This window comes from Odocoileus virginianus, chromosome 34 (assembly GCF_023699985.2).
Source record: "Odocoileus virginianus isolate 20LAN1187 ecotype Illinois chromosome 34, Ovbor_1.2, whole genome shotgun sequence".
Lineage (NCBI taxonomy): Eukaryota > Metazoa > Chordata > Mammalia > Artiodactyla > Cervidae > Odocoileus > Odocoileus virginianus.
This window is the reverse complement of record NC_069707.1, coordinates 116,644-135,412: the sequence shown is the minus strand read 5'-3', so window position 1 is coordinate 135,412 and position 18,769 is coordinate 116,644. Positions and strand designations below refer to the sequence as shown.

At 48.4% G+C, this 18,769-nt stretch overlaps 1 protein-coding gene across 9 annotated transcripts in view; it reads left to right on the top strand.

Annotated features, from left to right (window-relative positions):
* The window catches only part of FAM120B (family with sequence similarity 120 member B), an 80,148-nt gene that overhangs the window by 50,752 nt on the left and 10,627 nt on the right, over positions 1-18,769 (top strand). For 7 of the 9 annotated variants that reach the window (XM_070461413.1, XM_020889871.2, XM_020889870.2 and 4 more), the window contains 4 exons: positions 2,602-2,774; positions 6,723-6,815; positions 14,838-15,044; positions 16,338-16,446. In XM_070461413.1, coding sequence (XP_070317514.1) covers positions 2,602-2,774; positions 6,723-6,815; positions 14,838-15,044; positions 16,338-16,446 — 582 coding nt within the window. Of the gene's footprint in view, positions 1-2,601; positions 2,775-6,722; positions 6,816-12,972; positions 13,011-14,837; positions 15,045-16,337; positions 16,447-18,769 lie in introns of all 9 variants that reach the window. The other 2 variants (XR_011485603.1, XR_011485602.1) reach the window with 1 other exon arrangement.

Below are 18,769 nucleotides of genomic sequence, written 5' to 3'. Positions count from 1 at the left end.
GCACTGCACACACACTGATTTTCATTTCTACCATGGGTCCAGGAGCAGTGTACATAATGAAGTTCTAGTACAGCAGAGGAAAGGGCATTATACAGACCTCCCCAGGCCCAGTCTGCTGAATCACCCTGCCTCACTCCCCTGCCTGCTGCCCAAGGTCACGTCAGGGGGAGAAGGAAACCTGGACCCCTGAGTAAGCAGCTGTGAATTAGCACAGTTGGATTCTTGCTGCTCTGCTTGGGTCGATTCTTGTCTTGCTTCACGACAAGAATAATCTAGATTCAAGCCCACGATTGAAAGTGGGCTTGATGAACTGGGAAGAGGAGGTGAAGGAAAGTGTTTAACTGTAAAAATAAGTTTTTTTCAAGGACCATATCTTAAAACACATAGTGGGAGGGGAGAAAACAGAGTTCTCCTAAAAATTAGTTGAAGTAAATTCTTCCTGTGAGTTCTTAGTATCTGAAGGTCAAGCATGTTTGTCTGTAGGAGACAGTGTTCTGCACACAGACACTTGAAGAGAGGACAGAGTTTAAGGTTTATTTTAGTGGCCTTTCTTATTGTTTCACAAAACAAATACTTCTCCAAAATATTTATGTTCCATTTTTATATGCTTTAAATTCTCTCAAGTCACTATTGTGTTCTGTCACTCAAGCCTATAATTTACCAAATAAGAAACATTATAAGTGGAATTGTACAAGGAGAGAAGTTGAGGGAGTATTTCCTTTTTCTCTCAGTTGGTAAGTGATATATACTTAACCCTAAATATTAGTATTTCAGTATTTCAGACCTAAAGGTACTTATCACGAAAACAATTTAAGATGAATTGACACATTTTACAGCAAGAAGTACTTTTAAAGAATACCCAAAATCACTTCCCATATTTGGCCTTTCATTATTATATCATGAATTAATTTTAGAGGCCACTCGATATAAGGTTTTAATAAACTCTGAAGTTCACTCAGTTGTTGGAGAGGCTGCTTCTGAGGCTTGTGACACAGGCTGCTGGCACTGCTGAGCTCAGCATACAGGGCCTGTGCTTCCAGAAGCAGCGGGAGCCCTACCCACCGGCAGAGGGCGGGCACGCGTCAGCCATCACTAGGACCTTGGAAGTGGGGTCTTGAACTTGTGTTGCAGGTGATTCAGATGAATGGCTCTGTTCACACTTATGTTAATAACGATAGAAAATGATAGGATTTTTACATATAAATCATCTCTATGTCCATGAGGAAAAATGCCAGGTGGTTTTTAGACTCATTTGGAAGCTGGATCATCCAGGTGCCTATCTCATGGTTTTCCATCACCCTGACAACATGTATGTTAAGAGCAGTGGATTCCTGCTGCTTGATCCTTGCCTTCCACAGGCCTTCGGAAGGGTGTACCTTGAAATTTAGCTTCCTTTCCCCCGACCTGCCCCTTACAGGGTCCCTGTGTCTGTGCGTCATCCTCAGCTGCCTCCCTTACTAACATGCTGCGTTTTGTGCTGCAAGTCTCGGACCACACAGCAGGCAAGCGTCTGACATAGGTTTTTATCTCCAAAACTGGAGATTCTTCTTTAGGCAGCATGTAGTTGATTTTTTCTGTCTTCACAGAGCCTCATTTTGGTCATTTTAAGCGTATCCTTATTTTATAAACCTAGGAAAGCTGCTTGCACACATCTAACTGGTAGTTTGTCCATCTGGAATGATTTTTAAAGCATTGAAGAATCTGAGAGTAAGCTTAGTATTTCTTCACTGTATAAAGACGTGACTCACCAGCACCTTGCAGATCCTCTTAGACGATTGTTTTATAAAATGAAACAAGTTGTCATTCACAGAAATTACCTCCTTCCCTGTTTCTCTGGGCGGCACTCTGGAGCTTGCTCATTTCTGAGAAGCTCTGAGACTTTCCTGTCCGTGAATTCACACAGAAGCCTTTGCCAAGTGACATAATTTGACTTTTGAAGCTGTTATGTTTCAGGAACAATGCATTTGGGACCTACAGATGAAATCTCAGCTGCCCACGGGACTCTGGATCAAGTGTGGGTGCCACCCTTGATCCTTTCTGGCAGAGTCATGCAATTTTCTCATACTATGAAATATTTTCATTTAGCTGTTTTTGACTATTTCGAAATGTGAAAATCATTCATTCATAATTTCTGCATATAAAACCCAGGAAAATGTATCTTACACAATTTTGGCAGCTGTTTCTTTTGCACAGTGTGCTTTGAAAACCATTAGTCCAGGAAAATAAGAGAGCCAACTACCTGAGTAGACCAGTGGTGTTTTCACCAAGCACCCCATCACAGCTGTGTCTGTCTCACTCCCTTGGACAGCACAGCTGAGCACAGCAGGAGAAAACCCTCCCTTTCCCGCACAGTATAGCCGTTTAAAGAAAGAGGAATGTTTTCAATGAAATACATATATGCTGACCTTTTAGGATTTCTGCTTGTTTAAACCAGGAAGTTCTGTTAATGTTTACTTTCCAGTTGCTTTAAGTGTGAAAGCCCAAAGAAGTCAGCCAGGAAAGAGGTCAGTGCCCTTTATTTCTTTACTTTGTTTCTGAGAAGCGTGTTATAACTTGTTAGTACAAAGAATAATGGTAAATGGACTTTTTTTTTTAAACTAGGGGGAACACCTAATTTGAGACAACTGTGGCTGAGCCAAGAGCCAGGAATCCAGGCCCAGCGCTTGGACACACTCCTGGCCTGCTTTGACCTTTCATCCTCGCGAGAAGAACTGCAGGCAGTTGAGAGCCCCTTTCAAGCACTGTGCTGCCTCCTGGTCTACCTGTTTGTGCAGGTAACCTCACTCCTGGCTGTTGCTGCTGCAGTCACCCCTTGCTCCTGGCCCTCACCTTTTAGGGGGTGTGGTGGTCTGGGGTGAGGTGTGAGGGTTGGTCCCCTGCCCCATCTCTGCCCAGTGTCTGTTTCACAAAAAGTGAGGGTTCTGTGTGGCTGTACATTTGAGGAGCCCTGTCAGCTGCCAGCGTAGAAGTGGGCTCTACACCTACCTATGAAAGAAGCTTGAGGTGTCTGACAGGTCCAGGCCCTGGTGCACTTTCTCACAATTGCCCAGCTTTGTAGAGCGTGGACTGTCCTGTGTCCCTGTTTGGATGGTGGTCACCACAAACATGGTGTAGTTAAGCCACCCTTAGTGAGTTTTAATTTTACTGTCTCCTCACTGGTTTCACATGCACCAGGACGAACTTTTGTTTTCAGTAGAACTTTGCTTTATTTGCACCAAACTCAGCAAAGTATAAATCAGTAAATGGTAGCAGGATTATTTAATGTTTAAATGAAAAATACATTTCTTTTGCTACTTTTACTAAATGTGCATACATGTATTATCAGGTAATGCTTTCTTTCCCTTGTTTATGAATCTGCAGGCGTCTAAGGTGGACATATTGGGAGTTGGGAGCTGGTCAATGACGAGCAGCTGAGTTTTCTCCTCTAGGAGAATAAGCGGTTTTCTTCTCAGGACTGTGTGTGAATATAGGGATATGGATGGATCCTTGGAGAGCCTTGTGTTAGCACTCTTAGGACTACGTCTTGCATTTCTTTTTCCAGCGGGAGAGATAGGTCCTTGAGCCCATTCGTCGTCACTTGACACAGCTCTGCTTTCTTGTCATCTGTGCAAGTGACCATTGGCTATGACAGTCCACTTCCAGCGGGAAAATATCCCAAATCACAGAATAGTCACTTTACATCTCACGTATTTATATAAACCTGAGGCTAGACAAGTATCAGAAGGAAAATTTCCACTTTTACCTTCTTACTACTAGTAAATACCTTTTAAATGACGTCTTTTTAGTATAAGTCAGCAAAAGATAGACTCATTGTTGGTTGACTTTAAAGGATACATTCAAATTGGAACTTTTAAAGTAGAAAACAAGTCAATGCATCAGTGTTATCCCTTAGATTAAAAGGTACTGTACTGTGTTGTTATTCATAAGGATAACTATTCTCTCTTTAGATTAATAAGGCTAAAATAGTATACTTTTGTATAGTTAAGCTTAAATTAGGTGCCACAGAGGATTAATGCATACTGTTTAGTGTACAAAGCGTGCAAAGAAACAAAACCCTCATTTGTTAACTTTTTGAGTCTTAGCTTGGTTAACTCGTTTTTCACTTGGAGTCCAACCTCCAAGTTAACATTTTTTATTAGAGGCTTATTTGAGAAACTTTTCTGGAAGGGTATTGCATCATAGAAAGTTTGCATATTTTTTATAATTATGGTAGAGCAAATACTTTATCACAATAATCTCCACTATGTGAAGTTTTAAAAAATTGGTATTATTAAGAATCTTGTCTCGTCTGTTATCAGTTCAGTTCAGTTCAGTTGTTCAGTCATGTCCGACTCTTTGCGACCCCATGGCCTGCAGCACATCAGGACTTCCTGCTCATCACCAACTGCTGGAGTTTACCCAAACTCATGTCCATTGAGTCGGTGATGCCATCCAACCATCTCATCTTCTGTCACCCCCTTCTCCTCTTGCCTTCAATCGTTCCCAGCATCAGGGTCTTTCCAAATGAGTCAGCTCTTCACATCAGGTGGCCAAAGTATTGGAGTTTCAGCTTCAACATTCCAATGAACACTCAGGACTGATATCCTTTAGGATGGACTGGTTGGATCTCCCTGCTGTCCAACGGACTCTCAGGAGTCTTCTCCAACACCACAGTTCCAAAGCATCAGTCCTTTGGCACTCAGCTTTCTTTGTAGTCCAATTCTCACATCCATACATGACTACTGGAAAAACCATAGCTTTGACTAGATGGACCTTTATTGGCAAAGTAATGTCTCTGCCTTTTAATATGCTGTCTAGGTTGGTCATAACTTTCCTGCCAAGGAGTAAGCGTATATTTGCTAATTACAAAGATGGTGGAAGAGTATGAAATCGATAAACTGAAAAAGTATGATGAAATGTTACTTTTTTTTATTTTTTGGCTGCATTGTTGGCATGCAGGATCTTAGTTCCCCGACCAGGGATCAAATCCATGTCCCCTGCAGTGGTAGCACAGAGTCTTAACCACTGGATCCCCAGGGAAGTCCAATAGTGATTCTTTTTTTGTAGGCTGGTTTTTTAAACTCAGCTTTCTGCAAAAGATGCTAATGGCAAGAAGTAGAACTAACTGTATGCCAACAAACCTGTCTAAGAGAGAGGTGAGGGCTTATGAGTTTAAAACAAAATATTCTCTGCTTGGTCTTGCTTTTGTAGGTTGAGATCTTTTTTCTTGGTCATGAGTGCTGCGCATTTGTAGATTTCTTGCTTTTTCTGTGACATAATTATAGCTTCATTTATACAAAGGCAACAACTACTTTGGAATAAAGGTGGAGATGGATGATGACAGGACCAGTGCAGCATTTGGTGGCTGAGCCCCGACCCTGTGAGGAGGGCATGGAGGTGCTGCTGGGACCCGGCGTCACCCACCTAGGCTCTTTCTCTCTGTGTCTCTGTCTCTCCTTGCTTCTTAGTCACACTTTGGTTGGACTTTTTGATTCCACAAAGGATGGGAGGTGATGCATATTTGGGGAATCCTGGTTTCTTTTAAATGGGGATCCAAAGACACAGTTGGGCTTGCAAGGGTGGGTGTTTGTCCCAGCTCTGATCACCCTAGCTCAGGCTAGCTGTGGGTGCTTTCTGTCTGCAAACCCCGCAATTGTCGTCTCTGGAAATTTGTGTTAACACTTGACCTACGTTGCTCCAAGGCTCAGATTTGACCATAGCTCAGGCTTCCCATAGGCGTTTTGGAGCATTCTGCCTTGCTCATGAGCACCAGGCTCTGCTTCCCAGCCTGGCTCTGGTTGACATGAAGATTTATACACCAGGGGCTGTGGATGAGGGGAGAAAAGACCCCGCCTACCTTCAGGGATGTCTCTTCTGCCCTGGGTGTGAGTGTGTGTGTGTGTGTGTGTGTGTGTGTGTGTGCTCGGCTGCTCATGTGAGAGTGTGTGTGTGCCTTGCTGCCCCAGGGAGGTGTGTTTGCTTTGCTGCTCTCAGCATGTGCACATGTATGTGTGTGCACCCATGTGCTGTCCAGAGTGTGTGTGTGTGCTTTGCCACCCTGAGTGTGCATGTTTGTGTGCACGTGGGTACATGCTGTCCTGTGTGTGTATATGTGTGCACTTTACTTCCCTGAGCATGTGCACATGTGCATGTATCTGTGTGTATAATTGTGTGTGTGTGTGTGTGTACATGTGCTGTCCTGTGTGTGTGTGCACTTTGCTGCCCTGATCATGCATATATGTATGTGTATGTGTGCATGGATATGTGTGTGTGTGTTTGTATGTGTGCACATGCTGTCCTTTGTGCACATTGCTACCCTGAGCGTGTACACATGTATGTGTTTGTGTGTACATGTGCATGCACTGTCCTCTGTGTGAGCCCTGGGTGTACGTGTGTGTGTGTGTGTGTGTGCATGTGCACACATTGGTGTGTGTGCTTTGCTGCTCTAGCGTGTATGCACGTGTGTGTCTGTGCATTTGTACATACACACATGCAGCTCTCTGTGCGCACTTTGCTGTTCTGGGTGTGTACACGCGTCTGTGTGTGTATACATGTGCACACATTGTGTAGTGTGTGTGCTTTGCTGCTCTGAGCGTGTATGCACATGTATGTGTGCGTGCATTTGTACATGTGCACATGCAGCCCTGGTGTGTGTGTGTGTGCACTTTGCTGCCAAGCGCGCGTGCGCGTATGTGTTTGTGCCTGTGTTCTCCAGGGCTGATGCTGGCTCTCTCTCCATGCAGGTGGACACTCTCTGTCTGGAGGATTTGCATGCCTTCATTGCGCAGGCCCTGTGCCTCCAAGGAAAGCCCACCGTGGAGCTTGCAGACTTGCAGGTACTGACTGTCAACACCCTGGGGATGGCCTGCCTGACCACAGGGGCGGCATACTTGCCAGCGTTCTGTAAATTTGGTTGTTTCACAGGAAAGGTTCCATGATTCACTCACTTTGTAACTGGAAAGGTTGCCTTCTGATCCCCTTGACCCATTTGGCCCACCTCCTACCCCTCCCTCTGGCAACCGCCACTCTCTTCTTTGTATCTGTGAGTTTGTGTTTTTTTTGTTTGTTTTTTGTTTTGTTTTCAAATTCCACATAGAAGTGAAAGTGTGTCATTTGTCTTTCTCTGACTTATTTCCCATAGCATCATGCCCTCAATTCATGTAGTCACGAATGATAAGGTTTCATTTTTTTTATGGCTGAGTAATATTCTGTCGTGTGTGTGTGTGTGTGCGTGCGCGCGTGTGCACATGCACACACCTGTGTACATGCACATGCTAATTTCTTTATCCATTGCACCCATTGATGGACACTTAGGTTTTCCTGCTTGTCTTGGCTGTTGTAAATAGTGCTGCAGTGAACATGGGAGTGCATATCTCCTTGAGGTAGTATTTTCATTTTTTGCAGATAAATCCTAGGAGTGGAATTACTGGATCATATAGTATTTCTTATTTTAATTTTTAAGAGCCTCCATACTATTTTCCACGGTGACCTCACCAATTTATATTCCCACCAACAGTGCATAAGGCTTCCCTTTTCTCCACATTCTCTCCAACATTTGTTATTTCTTGTCGTTTTGATGATGGTGATTCTAACAGATCTGAGGTGATAGCTCACTGTGGTTTTGATCTGCATTTCTCTGATGATTAGCAGTGTTGAACATCTTTTCATTTGCTTGTTGACCATCTATATGTTTTCTTTGGAACAAGGTCTATTCAGGTCTTCTGCTCAATTTAAATCAGATTGTTCGGTTTTTTGGTTATTGAGTTGTATGAGTTATTTATGTATTTTGAGTATTTACCCCTTGATAAGGACAGATGTTTTGCAAATAATTTCTACCATTCAGTGCATTTTCTTCTCATTTTGTTGATGGTTTCCTTTGCTGTGCAGAAGCCTTTTTTTCCTTTTCTCCTTTCCATTTTTATGAGGTATAGTTGATGTACAATATTATGTAAGTTACAGGTGTACACCATAGTGATTCACAATTTTAAAGGTTATACTCCATTTATAGCTTTTATAGTTACTGTAAAATATTGGCTTTATTCCCTGTGTTGTACAATATATCCTTGTAGCCTATTTATTTTTGTACATAGTAGTTCGTATCTTTTTTTTTTTTTTGTATCTTTTAATCTGCAGGAGCATTTTAGCTTGAGGTATCCTCACTTGTTTCTTTTACAAACACTCTCCTGTAGGTTGTGGTATGTGTCCTGGGTTGGGCAGCTGGGCATCCCAAGACACCATGCCCTACTTGCTGTGCTTGGGGGAGCCTGTTGCCCAGCCCCCGCCCCTGTGGAATGCCTGCTCCCAGCCCACGTGCAGAGCCTCTTCTCAGCTCCAGGGCTGGAGGCAGAGCTCGCTGGCTGCCTGGACTTACTGTTCTGAGCTCGGAGCTCCATGTGCTCCTGCCCCTGCCCTTTGCTCAGACTCTTCACACCTGGGGCAGGTCTGAGGTATCTCAGGTTCTCCCAGTGGTGAGGCTTTTGAAACTCAGAGGTCAGAACTTGACGATTTTACCTTCTCCTGTCCCCATGTGTTTATTGATGGGGACCAAGTCTTAGGTGACTACAGAGAGGGGAGAAGGGTGGGATTATGGTTAGTGGTTCAGGTTTGATCTTACTGTGTTTCTTGTAAAGATTTGCCTTTTGCCATCCTTTGAATCCTGGATCCTTTCTGCAACTCTCTACTTGTAAACCTAATGGTAGGTCTCATGGTGGTCATGGCCCTAGGTCTCCCTTCCTTCTGACAGGGGCATGTGAGGCTGGAAGAGCTGCCTGGGATGAGGTGATGGAGAAGGTCAGTCCCGCTCTGAAGCCCTCGGACGCTGTGTGTTCAGGTGACTGAGTCAGAGCTGGGCTGAGGAGATGGTTAAGAGGGCAGGCTTCACGCTGCAGGACATGCATGGGCTCTACTGCTCCCAAGTTATTTCCTCTTTCATGTCATTTTTCATGAGGAAGACACTCGACCTCAGGCCAAGCTGCATGCTCTCTTCTTTCCTGTGTTCCTGGGTTCTTTCTATAAGCGGGCAGACACTCCAGTAGAAGTTGTTTTTCTTGTTTATTATCCAGAGTCCTCCATTCTGAACCTCAGACATGGGTCAGGACTAAGTTGGAAGTCATGTGTGTTCAGAAGCTGCCTCCTCAGTGTCCTGCACCATCAGGCTGCAGATAAGACAGTTACGGTTGGGAGGCCTGTCAGTCCTGGTAGACCCAGCTCGCCTGAGACAGCCACTGACTTTGGCTGGGGGGAGATTTTGTTGCTGCGTATGGTGAGTTCAGAAAACTTGCAGTTGTGTCTGCTGGGACTGTGGTATTTTAGTGATCTTTCAGGGTGCAGCCGCCAGCCCAGTCTTAGGACAGGCAGCCCTTGCCAGTGTGTCTCTTACTTCATTTTACCCTCTCCACCTTTTGTTCCTCGCAGGTATCCATTTAAATTCTAGAAGTGTATCTCAACACAGTTTGCGTTTACCTGGGTTAAAGGTGAAGCATAAAAGTGACCTTGGATGGGAACGGACCGCGCAGAGGAGAGCTGGTTTTTATTTTGCTCTCTGGGGGCAGGAGCCGCGTAACAGGCACTCGCCTGCCCAGGCCTCAGCGTTCTCATGGCAGCGCCTGTCCTTCATGGAGGTGCCATGTTCACCACACCCAGCCCTACCCCGGTGCCTTGTGAGGAAGAAGAGATTTCTGGATGCGTTCCTGCTGGGTTCTTTGCTAAGCCAAACCTCGATCTGATTTCTTTTTCCCTCTGAGACAGAATCAGACAGGGTTTCCCCACACAGCCTTCATGTGTCACTTACTTACATGTGAACCCAACAGCTATTTTTAAAGTACCCACTGTGTGGGCACTCCTCCTGCAGTGACCTGGCTGACACGTTTGCCCCACCGTTTTCTCAGAGGCTCGTGTGTCAGACAGACGTGGACGAGTTACTCTTCACTCACAATTACATAGTTATCCTGGGCCCACCACATCATGTCCAGGTCCTCGGCACAGACACAGGCTCTGCTCTGATGGTTCATGTCTTCCTCCCCTACACACTCGTCACGTGTCACGCAGATGAGCCTATCTCCTGCGTGTTCACACACCTGCCTGTTGGCCCACAGCTCTCCCTGTCCTGAGGATGCGTGCTAGGCCATGGCTGTGTGACTGGAGTTCAGACACCTGCCACTGGCCCCACGGCTTCCAGGCCGCCTCCTCCTGCTGTGCACACCGCTTTCTCACCGCGTCACATCCTGTTTCCTGGCAGGGGGCGGCCCCGGACAGGGATGGGAGGTTTGAAAGTCTAAGTTGGGGAGCTGCTGGGCTCCAGGAGAATACTAGTCTTTGGTTCAAGCCAGCAGTATTTTCTAGCCCATGTGCCCGCTGTTGAAGACAGAGTGTCTGAGGGTCTGAGTGTGACTCACACAGGTGGGCATGTGCCAGACAGTGTCCTTCAGCAAATAAAAGCTTTCTTTGGGGAATGAAAAGTATAAGGAGAAGGGACAGGTACAACATGGGAAACCTCCAGGGGAGGAGCTCGGTGGATGGGTGGCTTCTGCCCTCAGAAGCTGTGGCAGAGGGCTGGGAGCAGCCGCTGCTCCTCATGAGCCTGCCTGGTGAGGTTCAGGCCTCCTCGGGCTTGTGTGGGACAGTTGTGCCCAACCACAGCCACAGAGAACTTCGGTGTAGAACCTCCAAAGTCTAGCCGGCCTTTCAGACCAGGAAAACTCAAGAGTTTGCTCTTGTTTTGTTTTCTGGTGAGTGGTCCAATGTCTGCAGTACTCTCCTCTCCCTGCCTGGGTTTCCACCTGCTTTTGAGATAGTCGCTCTGGTGAAGCAATGCCTGAAATGGCTGACTTAGGGGCTTCAGTTTCAGTGTATACAAAATGAGCCCCAGTTGTGATAAACACCACACAGTGGAGTGTTTACTGTTCAGTATTCACCCTGAGGCTTTGCAGCAGTAGAACTGGCTTTTCTGGTTTCTATGTCCATCACCTCAACAGGAAGTGCTCAGGAATCAGCTCCTCCCTGTCTTCATTCCAAAGCATGAAGACATGCTTAACTCCTATTTCCAAAAGGTGGGTCACATCCTCTTATCATTTTATTGGTGAAGCCTTACCTTAGCCACATGGAGTTAGCCCATGCTTACCAGAGACTGACTCGGGATTGAGGGCCAGCCTTCTGCCACACTGACTTGTCCCCAAATCCTGGTTCTTTCGGGAAGAGCTGCTGTGTGACTCTCCCAGTTGCTGGAAGAGGCCCTCAAGCCTCATATTTTCATTTTGCTCTTTTGACACAATCAAGTGTTTATTTTTCAAATACAGGCTTAGTTTAACATTTGAAAACCAGTGTGATTGCCTTCATTAGCACCATGCATGTTGTAGAGAAAGTATTGGTTGAATTCAGTTATTGTTTGTGGTGAACAGTCTCAGCAGACTAGGACTGGCAGAGAGTTTTCTTAATCTAAGAAGGAGTGTCTACAACAGAAGTCAGACTTCACAGTAAAATAGTGGAAGTGTTTCCACTATGGTGTGCGTGAGTCAGGGGTGCCTGCTTTCACCAACTTGCCTTACACTGAAAGAACAGAATAAAACTGTCATTATTGACAGGTGGTGTGATTGTGTTTATGGGAATCCAAATCTACAGAGCAACAATTAGACTCACTACACAGATTTATCAGGGGATGGTGCAGAGTCGACATGCATAATTCAAGTATATTCTACAAAAACAGAAACAAGTAAAGCTAACCACCACATTTGCTGTGTTTACACTTAACATACAAGGAAAAATGTGAAACATTTAGGAAAAGCAGCAGTTGGACAGAATCCCACTCTGAGAGCCATAAAGCTGTGTTGATAGAATGCACTTCTGTGTGAGAACAGGCTGCCTGTTGAAAGGTGGTACTGTCTCCAGAGTGATTACACGCTAAGAGTGCCCCAGCCAGCACTGCATGCAGCAGGATATAACAGTGCAGAGGGTGAACAGTGTAGAAACCCCAGCACTGCATACACTGGTGTGTAACAGCACTGAGGGTGAACAACCAGAGAAACCCCAGCCCTGCACACAGTGGTGTGTAACAGTGCAGAGGGTGAACAGTGTAGAAACCCCAGCACTGCACACAGTGGTGTGTAACAGCGCAGAAGGTGAACAACCAGAGAAACCCCAGCCCTGCACACAGTGGTGTGTAACAGCACAGAGAGTGAACAACCAGAGAAACCCCAGCCCTGCACACAGTGACATATAACAGCGCAGAGGGTGAACAACCAGAGAAACCCCAGCCCTGCACACAGTGGTGTGTAACAGCGCAGAGGGTGAACAACCAGAGAAACCCCAGCCCTGCACACAGTGGTGTGTAACAGCGCAGAGGGTGAACAGTGTAGAAACCCCAGCCCTGCATACACTGGTGTGTAACAGCGCTGAGGGTGAACAACCAGAGAAACCCCAGCCCTGCACACAGTGGTGTGTAACAGCGCAGAGGGTGAACAGTGTAGAAACCCAAGCACTGCACACAGTGGTGTGTAACAGCGCAGAGGGTGAACAACCAGAGAAACCCCAGCCCTGCACACAGTGGTGTGTAACAGCACAGAGAGTGAACAACCAGAGAAACCCCAGCCCTGCACACAGTGGTGGGTAACAGCGCAGAGGGTGAACAGCCAGAGAAACCCCAGCCCTGCACACAGTGGTGGGTAACAGCGCAGAGGGTGAACAGCCAGAGAAACCCCAGTTTCAGCCCAGAGAAGCCCGAGCCTGCGTGTGTTGTAGTTCGTTCGTCACTCGCTGGTGAGCAGGCCCGTCCACACTTGAGTCATCTGTAGCACCACCTTCAGGCTGTGGGGATACTGGGGGCTTCTGCGGTGCTGATGACACTTGCTTTGTGGCCCAGGTGCTTGTCACCTGGTTTGTTTGAAAATTCATATGGTCTGCAGAGGATCTCTGCTTTGGGAGGTGGTGTACTTCTATTAAAATTTACTTTAAAAGTGACAGAGAAGTGTATAAGAAATTAAGAAATTGACTCTCTTACAGGAAAGCCTGCTTCATGGGAGAATTGCCCCCAGCCCTCAGTAAGTACGTAATGTCTGCATTGGTTCAGCAGACCTTGAGCAGCCTTGGTGGGTGCGCTGACCTGGGGCCCACGGTGCCGCCTCAGGGCCGGGCACTGCAGGGGCTGAAGTCGGTGGAGAGAGAGGGGCCCGAGACCACAACCATCCTGCAGGGTCAGGCAGGCCTCTGAACACTTGAAATGGCTGGGGCATCTGCGAAACGGTGCAGTTAAGCTTACTGCACTTCAATTCAAGCCCCACCTGGGGCCCTACTGCTGGCCTGGGCGGTGCCTTTCGAGCCGGACAGTGCCATGTGTGGGCACACAGGGCGGGACCCCGTGGCTGGAAGTAGGTGGTGGGGGCAGAGTGCTGATGGCAGCGAGGGCTTGGTAGCCTGGTGCAACCCCAATCCAACGTCGCAACCACGTTTCTTTCAATAGGGAAATGAAACACGACTTAGAAAAGGGATGAAACGTCAGCCCTTTTCCTGGTTTATTTCAGTTTTGTGAGCTATGTGATGTTGAAAATCACTGCTATTTATTTTGCGCAACGTAGATCCACCTGATGCTGACAGACTGAGTGGAACTTCCTGTATTAACAAAACCCTGTGGACACTTGCTTGTGGTCAGTCCACTGTTTATGGTCAGCACAGGCCACAAATGTCAAAAACACGAGTGGCTGAGGCGAAGGATGTCTCTGCAGCTTCTTACTATATGGAGCCCCCACAGTGTCCAAGAACAGGAAGGAGGTTTGACAACAAAATAAAAATTTTGTATGGGTGTGATGTTAATTTGTAAGAGGTACCAGCCCATCTTTGCCAACAAAGATCAATCTAGTCAAAGCTGTGGTTTTCCCAGTATTCATGTATGTTTATGAGAGTTGGACTATAAAGAAAGCTGAGCACTGAAGAATTGATGCTTTTGAACTGTGGTGTTGGAGAAGACTCTTGAGAGTCCCTTGGACTGCAAGGAGATCCAACCAGTCCATGCTAAAGGAGATCAGTCTTGAATATTGATTGGAAGGACTGATGCTGAAGCTGAAACTCCAGTACTTTGACCACCTGATGCAAAGAACTGACTCATTAGAAAAGACCCTGATGTTGGGAATGATTGAAGGCAAGAGGAGAAGGGGACAACAGAGGATGAGATTGTTGGATGGCATCACTGACTCAATGGACATGAGTTTGAGTAAACTCCGGGAATTGGTGATGGACAGGGAGGCCTGGCGTGCTGCAGTCCATGTGGTCGCAGAGTCGGACACGACTGAGCGACTGAACTGAACCAGCCCATCAACCCTGTTCAATAATAAGCCATTTTGTTCTTAAATGACAGACATTTATGTGAAATTTTTATAGTAATGCTCGTGATTAGAACTCTTGACTCATCAGTATCCAGAATGACTCTGTCTTGGCCTCTCCGCCTTTCCTTTTTTTTATTTTCCCCTTGCAAAGTTTGCTATCTTTTTGTGTTTATTTTTGGCAGTGCTGGGTCTTCATTGCTACGCACAGGTTTTCTTCATTCATGGTGAGGGGCTCGGGCTGAGTTGTTCCGCAGCATGTGGACTCTCCTTGACCAGGAATCGAACCCACGTTCCCTGCATTGGCAGGCGGCCTCTGTACCACCAGGGAAGTTCCTGCCTTTGCTTTTAAAGAAATTTTCCCGGTGGGCCTGAGGCTGCGATCCTGTCACCTTCCTGGCAGGATGGAGCTTTGCTGCCCCGAGGGCGTCTGTGTGGAGAGGTGGTCCTGACCTTGTGGGCGCAGTGCCTGAGCCACCAGCCACGCTGGGGAGAGTTCTGGTTCCCCATGTGAAGGCTGCCTCCTCACCTCCCTGCGTCTTGCCTCTGCAGCTTGACCACATTGACCCCAGAGCTGTGCAGCTGGCCACCCTCCTGGTGCGTGGTCTCACCACCTTGGTGTTGGTCAACGGTGCTTGTGGCTCCCCCTGGGAGATGGCCGACTTCATGCCCTGGCACCTGTTCGATGGGAAGCTGTTTCATCAGAAGTACCTGCAGTCCGAGAAAGGGTACACCGCGGAGGTGCTCGTGGAGCAGAACGTGAGTCCACAGTCTTGTTCACATTAGAGAAGTTAGTAGGTTTGAAGTCAGTTGTTAAAATGCATCATGAAAACTCAGGGTCCTTGGCTGGAGGTCACAGGGGTCAGCAGCACTGTCTGTCCTCTCGGTCACTCCTTCAAGGGCAGACCCCAGAAACCCACACTGAGGAGTTCTGAAACTGACCCAGAAATCGGCAAGGCTGCTGGGGGCCGCCCAGGTCCGGCTGTGCCCCCAGCATCGCGAGCTTCCCTGAGCTTCTGTAGAGGCAGGCCACGGCATCCCACTGTCTTCCACATTCTATATTTCCGAGCGCCTTTTCTCCTTTTCCCCATTTGAGTGAAAAGCGTGCACTTCCTGCAGACCCGCTCTGCAGGTGTCGGGCTGATTCAGCTGGCGTGGTGCTGATGTGTCCCTTGAGTCATTCCCTGAAGGCCGGCAGTTTAGTGGGGCTGGTCGCCACCACCCTGGCTCTGTAAGTACGGTTGCTGCATGGTTCCTGGAAGATTTCCAAGTCAGGCTACAGCCTGGCTCATTTGGAACAAGTGTCAGTACCCACGGGACCCTGTGATGGGCGAGAGCTGACTGGTCAGTGACGGGGTGGCACTCCACACCTTACACGTCAGACAGAAAACGTTTATGTATTGGCATCACTGTTTCATGCACAGAGACAATTCAGGGTGTCACAGTAGTGTAGTGTTCAGAATTTAGAAGCAGCCAAAATTAGGTACAGTCAGCAAAAGCAGAGTACTGGCGAGAATGTCCCATGACCGTGGCTTTAGTACTGAATCAGTGAGAGATAACCAGAGGCCGGGCTCATGCCACTGCCTGCACGTCACCCCCGCAGACCCGCCTCATGTCTGGAGCCAGTGCACACGGTCAGGGGCTACACTTACTACTCCACGACAGGCGGAGCGAGCACCCAGCCGTCCAGAGGCAGCTAGGAAGGTCGCCCGTCCCTGCACTGTCGGCGGCATCTGTCTGCCTGCTGTCTTGGAGCTGGCTGGGACTGAAGTGACAACGTCACCAGCAGGGGTGTCCTCGGTGCAGTTGGTGGTAGGGTGTAGACGCTGCTGCAGACCTGAGGCCCTTCTGCAGACACTTGTCTCACTGCAGACAGAGGTGCCGCCGCTGTCACCGTCAGGTCATGCAGGCAAGGACCAGCTTCTGGGACTGCTGCCCACCGCAGTCTCACTCCCCACGGCCCTGCGGCCCCAGACTGCTGCCCTCCCCGTCACCGCGTCTCCTGAGCACCTGCTGTGTCTGACGCTGCTCTGCCATCGTGTCTGTCTGCAGAGGTGTCACGTCACCAGATTCCACACCCTGAAGTCAGTTGTGTGCAAAGCCTGTGGGAAGGAGAGCAGACCGATCGTCAGCAGGCGGCACTGGCGTCCACACCACACAGGTGGGTCTTGGCCCCTCCACCCTGCGTGCAGCTTCAGGGCGGCTGGCGCAGCGGGAAGAAGCAGCAGAACTGAGGTGCTCGTGCACTGCTGAGCGGTTAGGTTCTGGCCCCGTTGGAGAGAGTCTGCAGAGGGTGCAGGCTGAGGGCCTGCTCCAGGCGGCCCTCGAGTGTGCACCACTGGGCTGATGGGTCTTTATTTGACAAAGGTTGGGTTTATTTTTTCTCATGATATGAGGAGAACTCAGAATACAAAGAACATAACTAAAAAGTTTTGTTTTAATTATATTGAAACCGAAACAACCTTTGAACCTGTCCCTGAAGGTAACAGATGTTTGCTGTTGACAGCGTCTCTCTGTGTTTGTCTCACTGCGAGTGTACTTGGTGCGTGTCCTCTGCTCCAGGGCACTCGCCTTCCAGCACGTAGTCACGGTGCTCAGGCTCCCCTTAACAGAATCCCCACCTCTGCACGTGTTGCGTTCGCCTAATAGCTTCCCCGCCTCAAGTTTCTGGTTTTCTCTTTTTACACATGATGGTTTTGTGTGTGTGTTTCCTTAGAGTAGAGTTCCATTGTTCACAGAATTACAGATCCAGACATAATCAGGTTTTAGATTCATGCTGCCAACTTGTTTTCTAAAAGCACATGGTCACTTCACACCTTCACCAGCAGGATTAAGAGTGTCCATTGGGTGCATCCTTGACATCACTTATATTTGCTTTTCTCACTAATTTGATAGATGAAAAAGCTTGTCTCCTTCACTGGGTGCTTCTTTGTTATCAGTGAAGTCGGGCATCTTGTTCAGTAACTTGTGTTAATGAGTTCAGTTTAAACATGTTCCCATGTCCTCATTTGGGTAGGATCTGTAAATGTCACTGTAGCAGTCCTGGTGCTGCAGTGATGGAATTAGAGAATTACCCCAATTCCTTCCCCCCAGATTGTCCTGGTTCTCACACCAGCCTTGCACGTTTCTCTCCGAGAGATGTTGTGCCCTCCCTGAGGTCAGTAAGGAAGGCCTAGGGTCCCGTCCTGCTCCTGCCGGTCAGCGCCGTGGGCAGTGGCTTCAGCCCCTCCTGGCTCCTGTGGGACAGACCCCCCTGGCCTCACCCTCTCGCCGTCTGTGACCTTTCTCCTGCCGCCTGGAGCAAAGCGGAAGTTTTTTCCTTGCAAAATAAATAGGCAGCGTTCTCTCTGGATCACTTGTTCCCCGCATCTCTTGGCAGCATCACTCAGAGCATGTGCCCTGCAAGCCCTGGCCCAGGATTCCCGTCAGTGGTGCAGTTGTCCGCAGAGCAGGGACGGGCTGGTTACAGACATGCAGACGGCAGGGTGCAGCCTGCTTCAGCCACGGTGGTCGCTGGGAGGTGAACTCCTGAAGCTCTTTCTGTATGTCAGAGTCGGGTGCTCGGGCCCAGGAGGACCACGTGTGGGACAGGTTTTGTTTAAGGCCCTAAAACAGCCTGTGGTCTCTCAGATGTCAGGTGTGTTAAAGCTGCCATCCAGTGTCTCCTGGTAGGGATAGGAAACTGTGACTGCTCTCTGGTGAAGTGTCCATACAGATGGCAGACCAGGGCAGGCCTGTCTTGTTATCCCCAGTTATGGAGGAAAGTGTTAACAGCCTGAGGTTCTTTGGTTCAGTCCCCTGGGCCCCAGTGACCCACCAACACCATGGAGGTTCTTGGTGGCAGAACTCAGCCCCCTGAACCCAGCCCAGCATCCTCGGTCACCTGTACCAAATGCTGCCTCCTCCTCCTGGACAGGGCTGTGCCAGTCACACTTCTCCTGGTACCTTCCAGGCAGCGCCCGGGTCAGAGTGTGTGTGGAGGGCAGGGGTCACAGTGCTGGGCCAGTGAGGGGCTGCCTGCCTGTGTCCACCGAGTGCTGGTTCACCCTGGGGCCAGTACTGGGTAGGCTCGGCCTCCTTTCTTTATAGAGCAGCAGGAAGCACCAAGATACTGTTTAAAATCACATTTAAATTTGTACTTAGACTTGCTAGTGCTGCGTTTCAATAGAGACAAACAGAGGGCATCAGGGTTTAGGACTTTAGGAGAGGAAGTGAGAGTGAGAGGGTACGTGCTGATGAAGTTCATGAAGAACTGGGAGAGGGCGGCCCCGTCAGGCATGCCTACTATGTCCCAGAGCCTGCATGCTGGTGGCCAGCAATGCGGACCTGGGCTTCTGGCTCCGGGCACAGCAGTGTCTGGTCCACTGCCCAGGGCAGCTGATCGAGGAGGTCCTGCTTGGAGGCACCTAACAGAACACCCTGCTCGGCACCAACACAGACTCTCCTGGGCATAGGTTTAAAGCCGGCCCCAGAGCCTGTGTTTT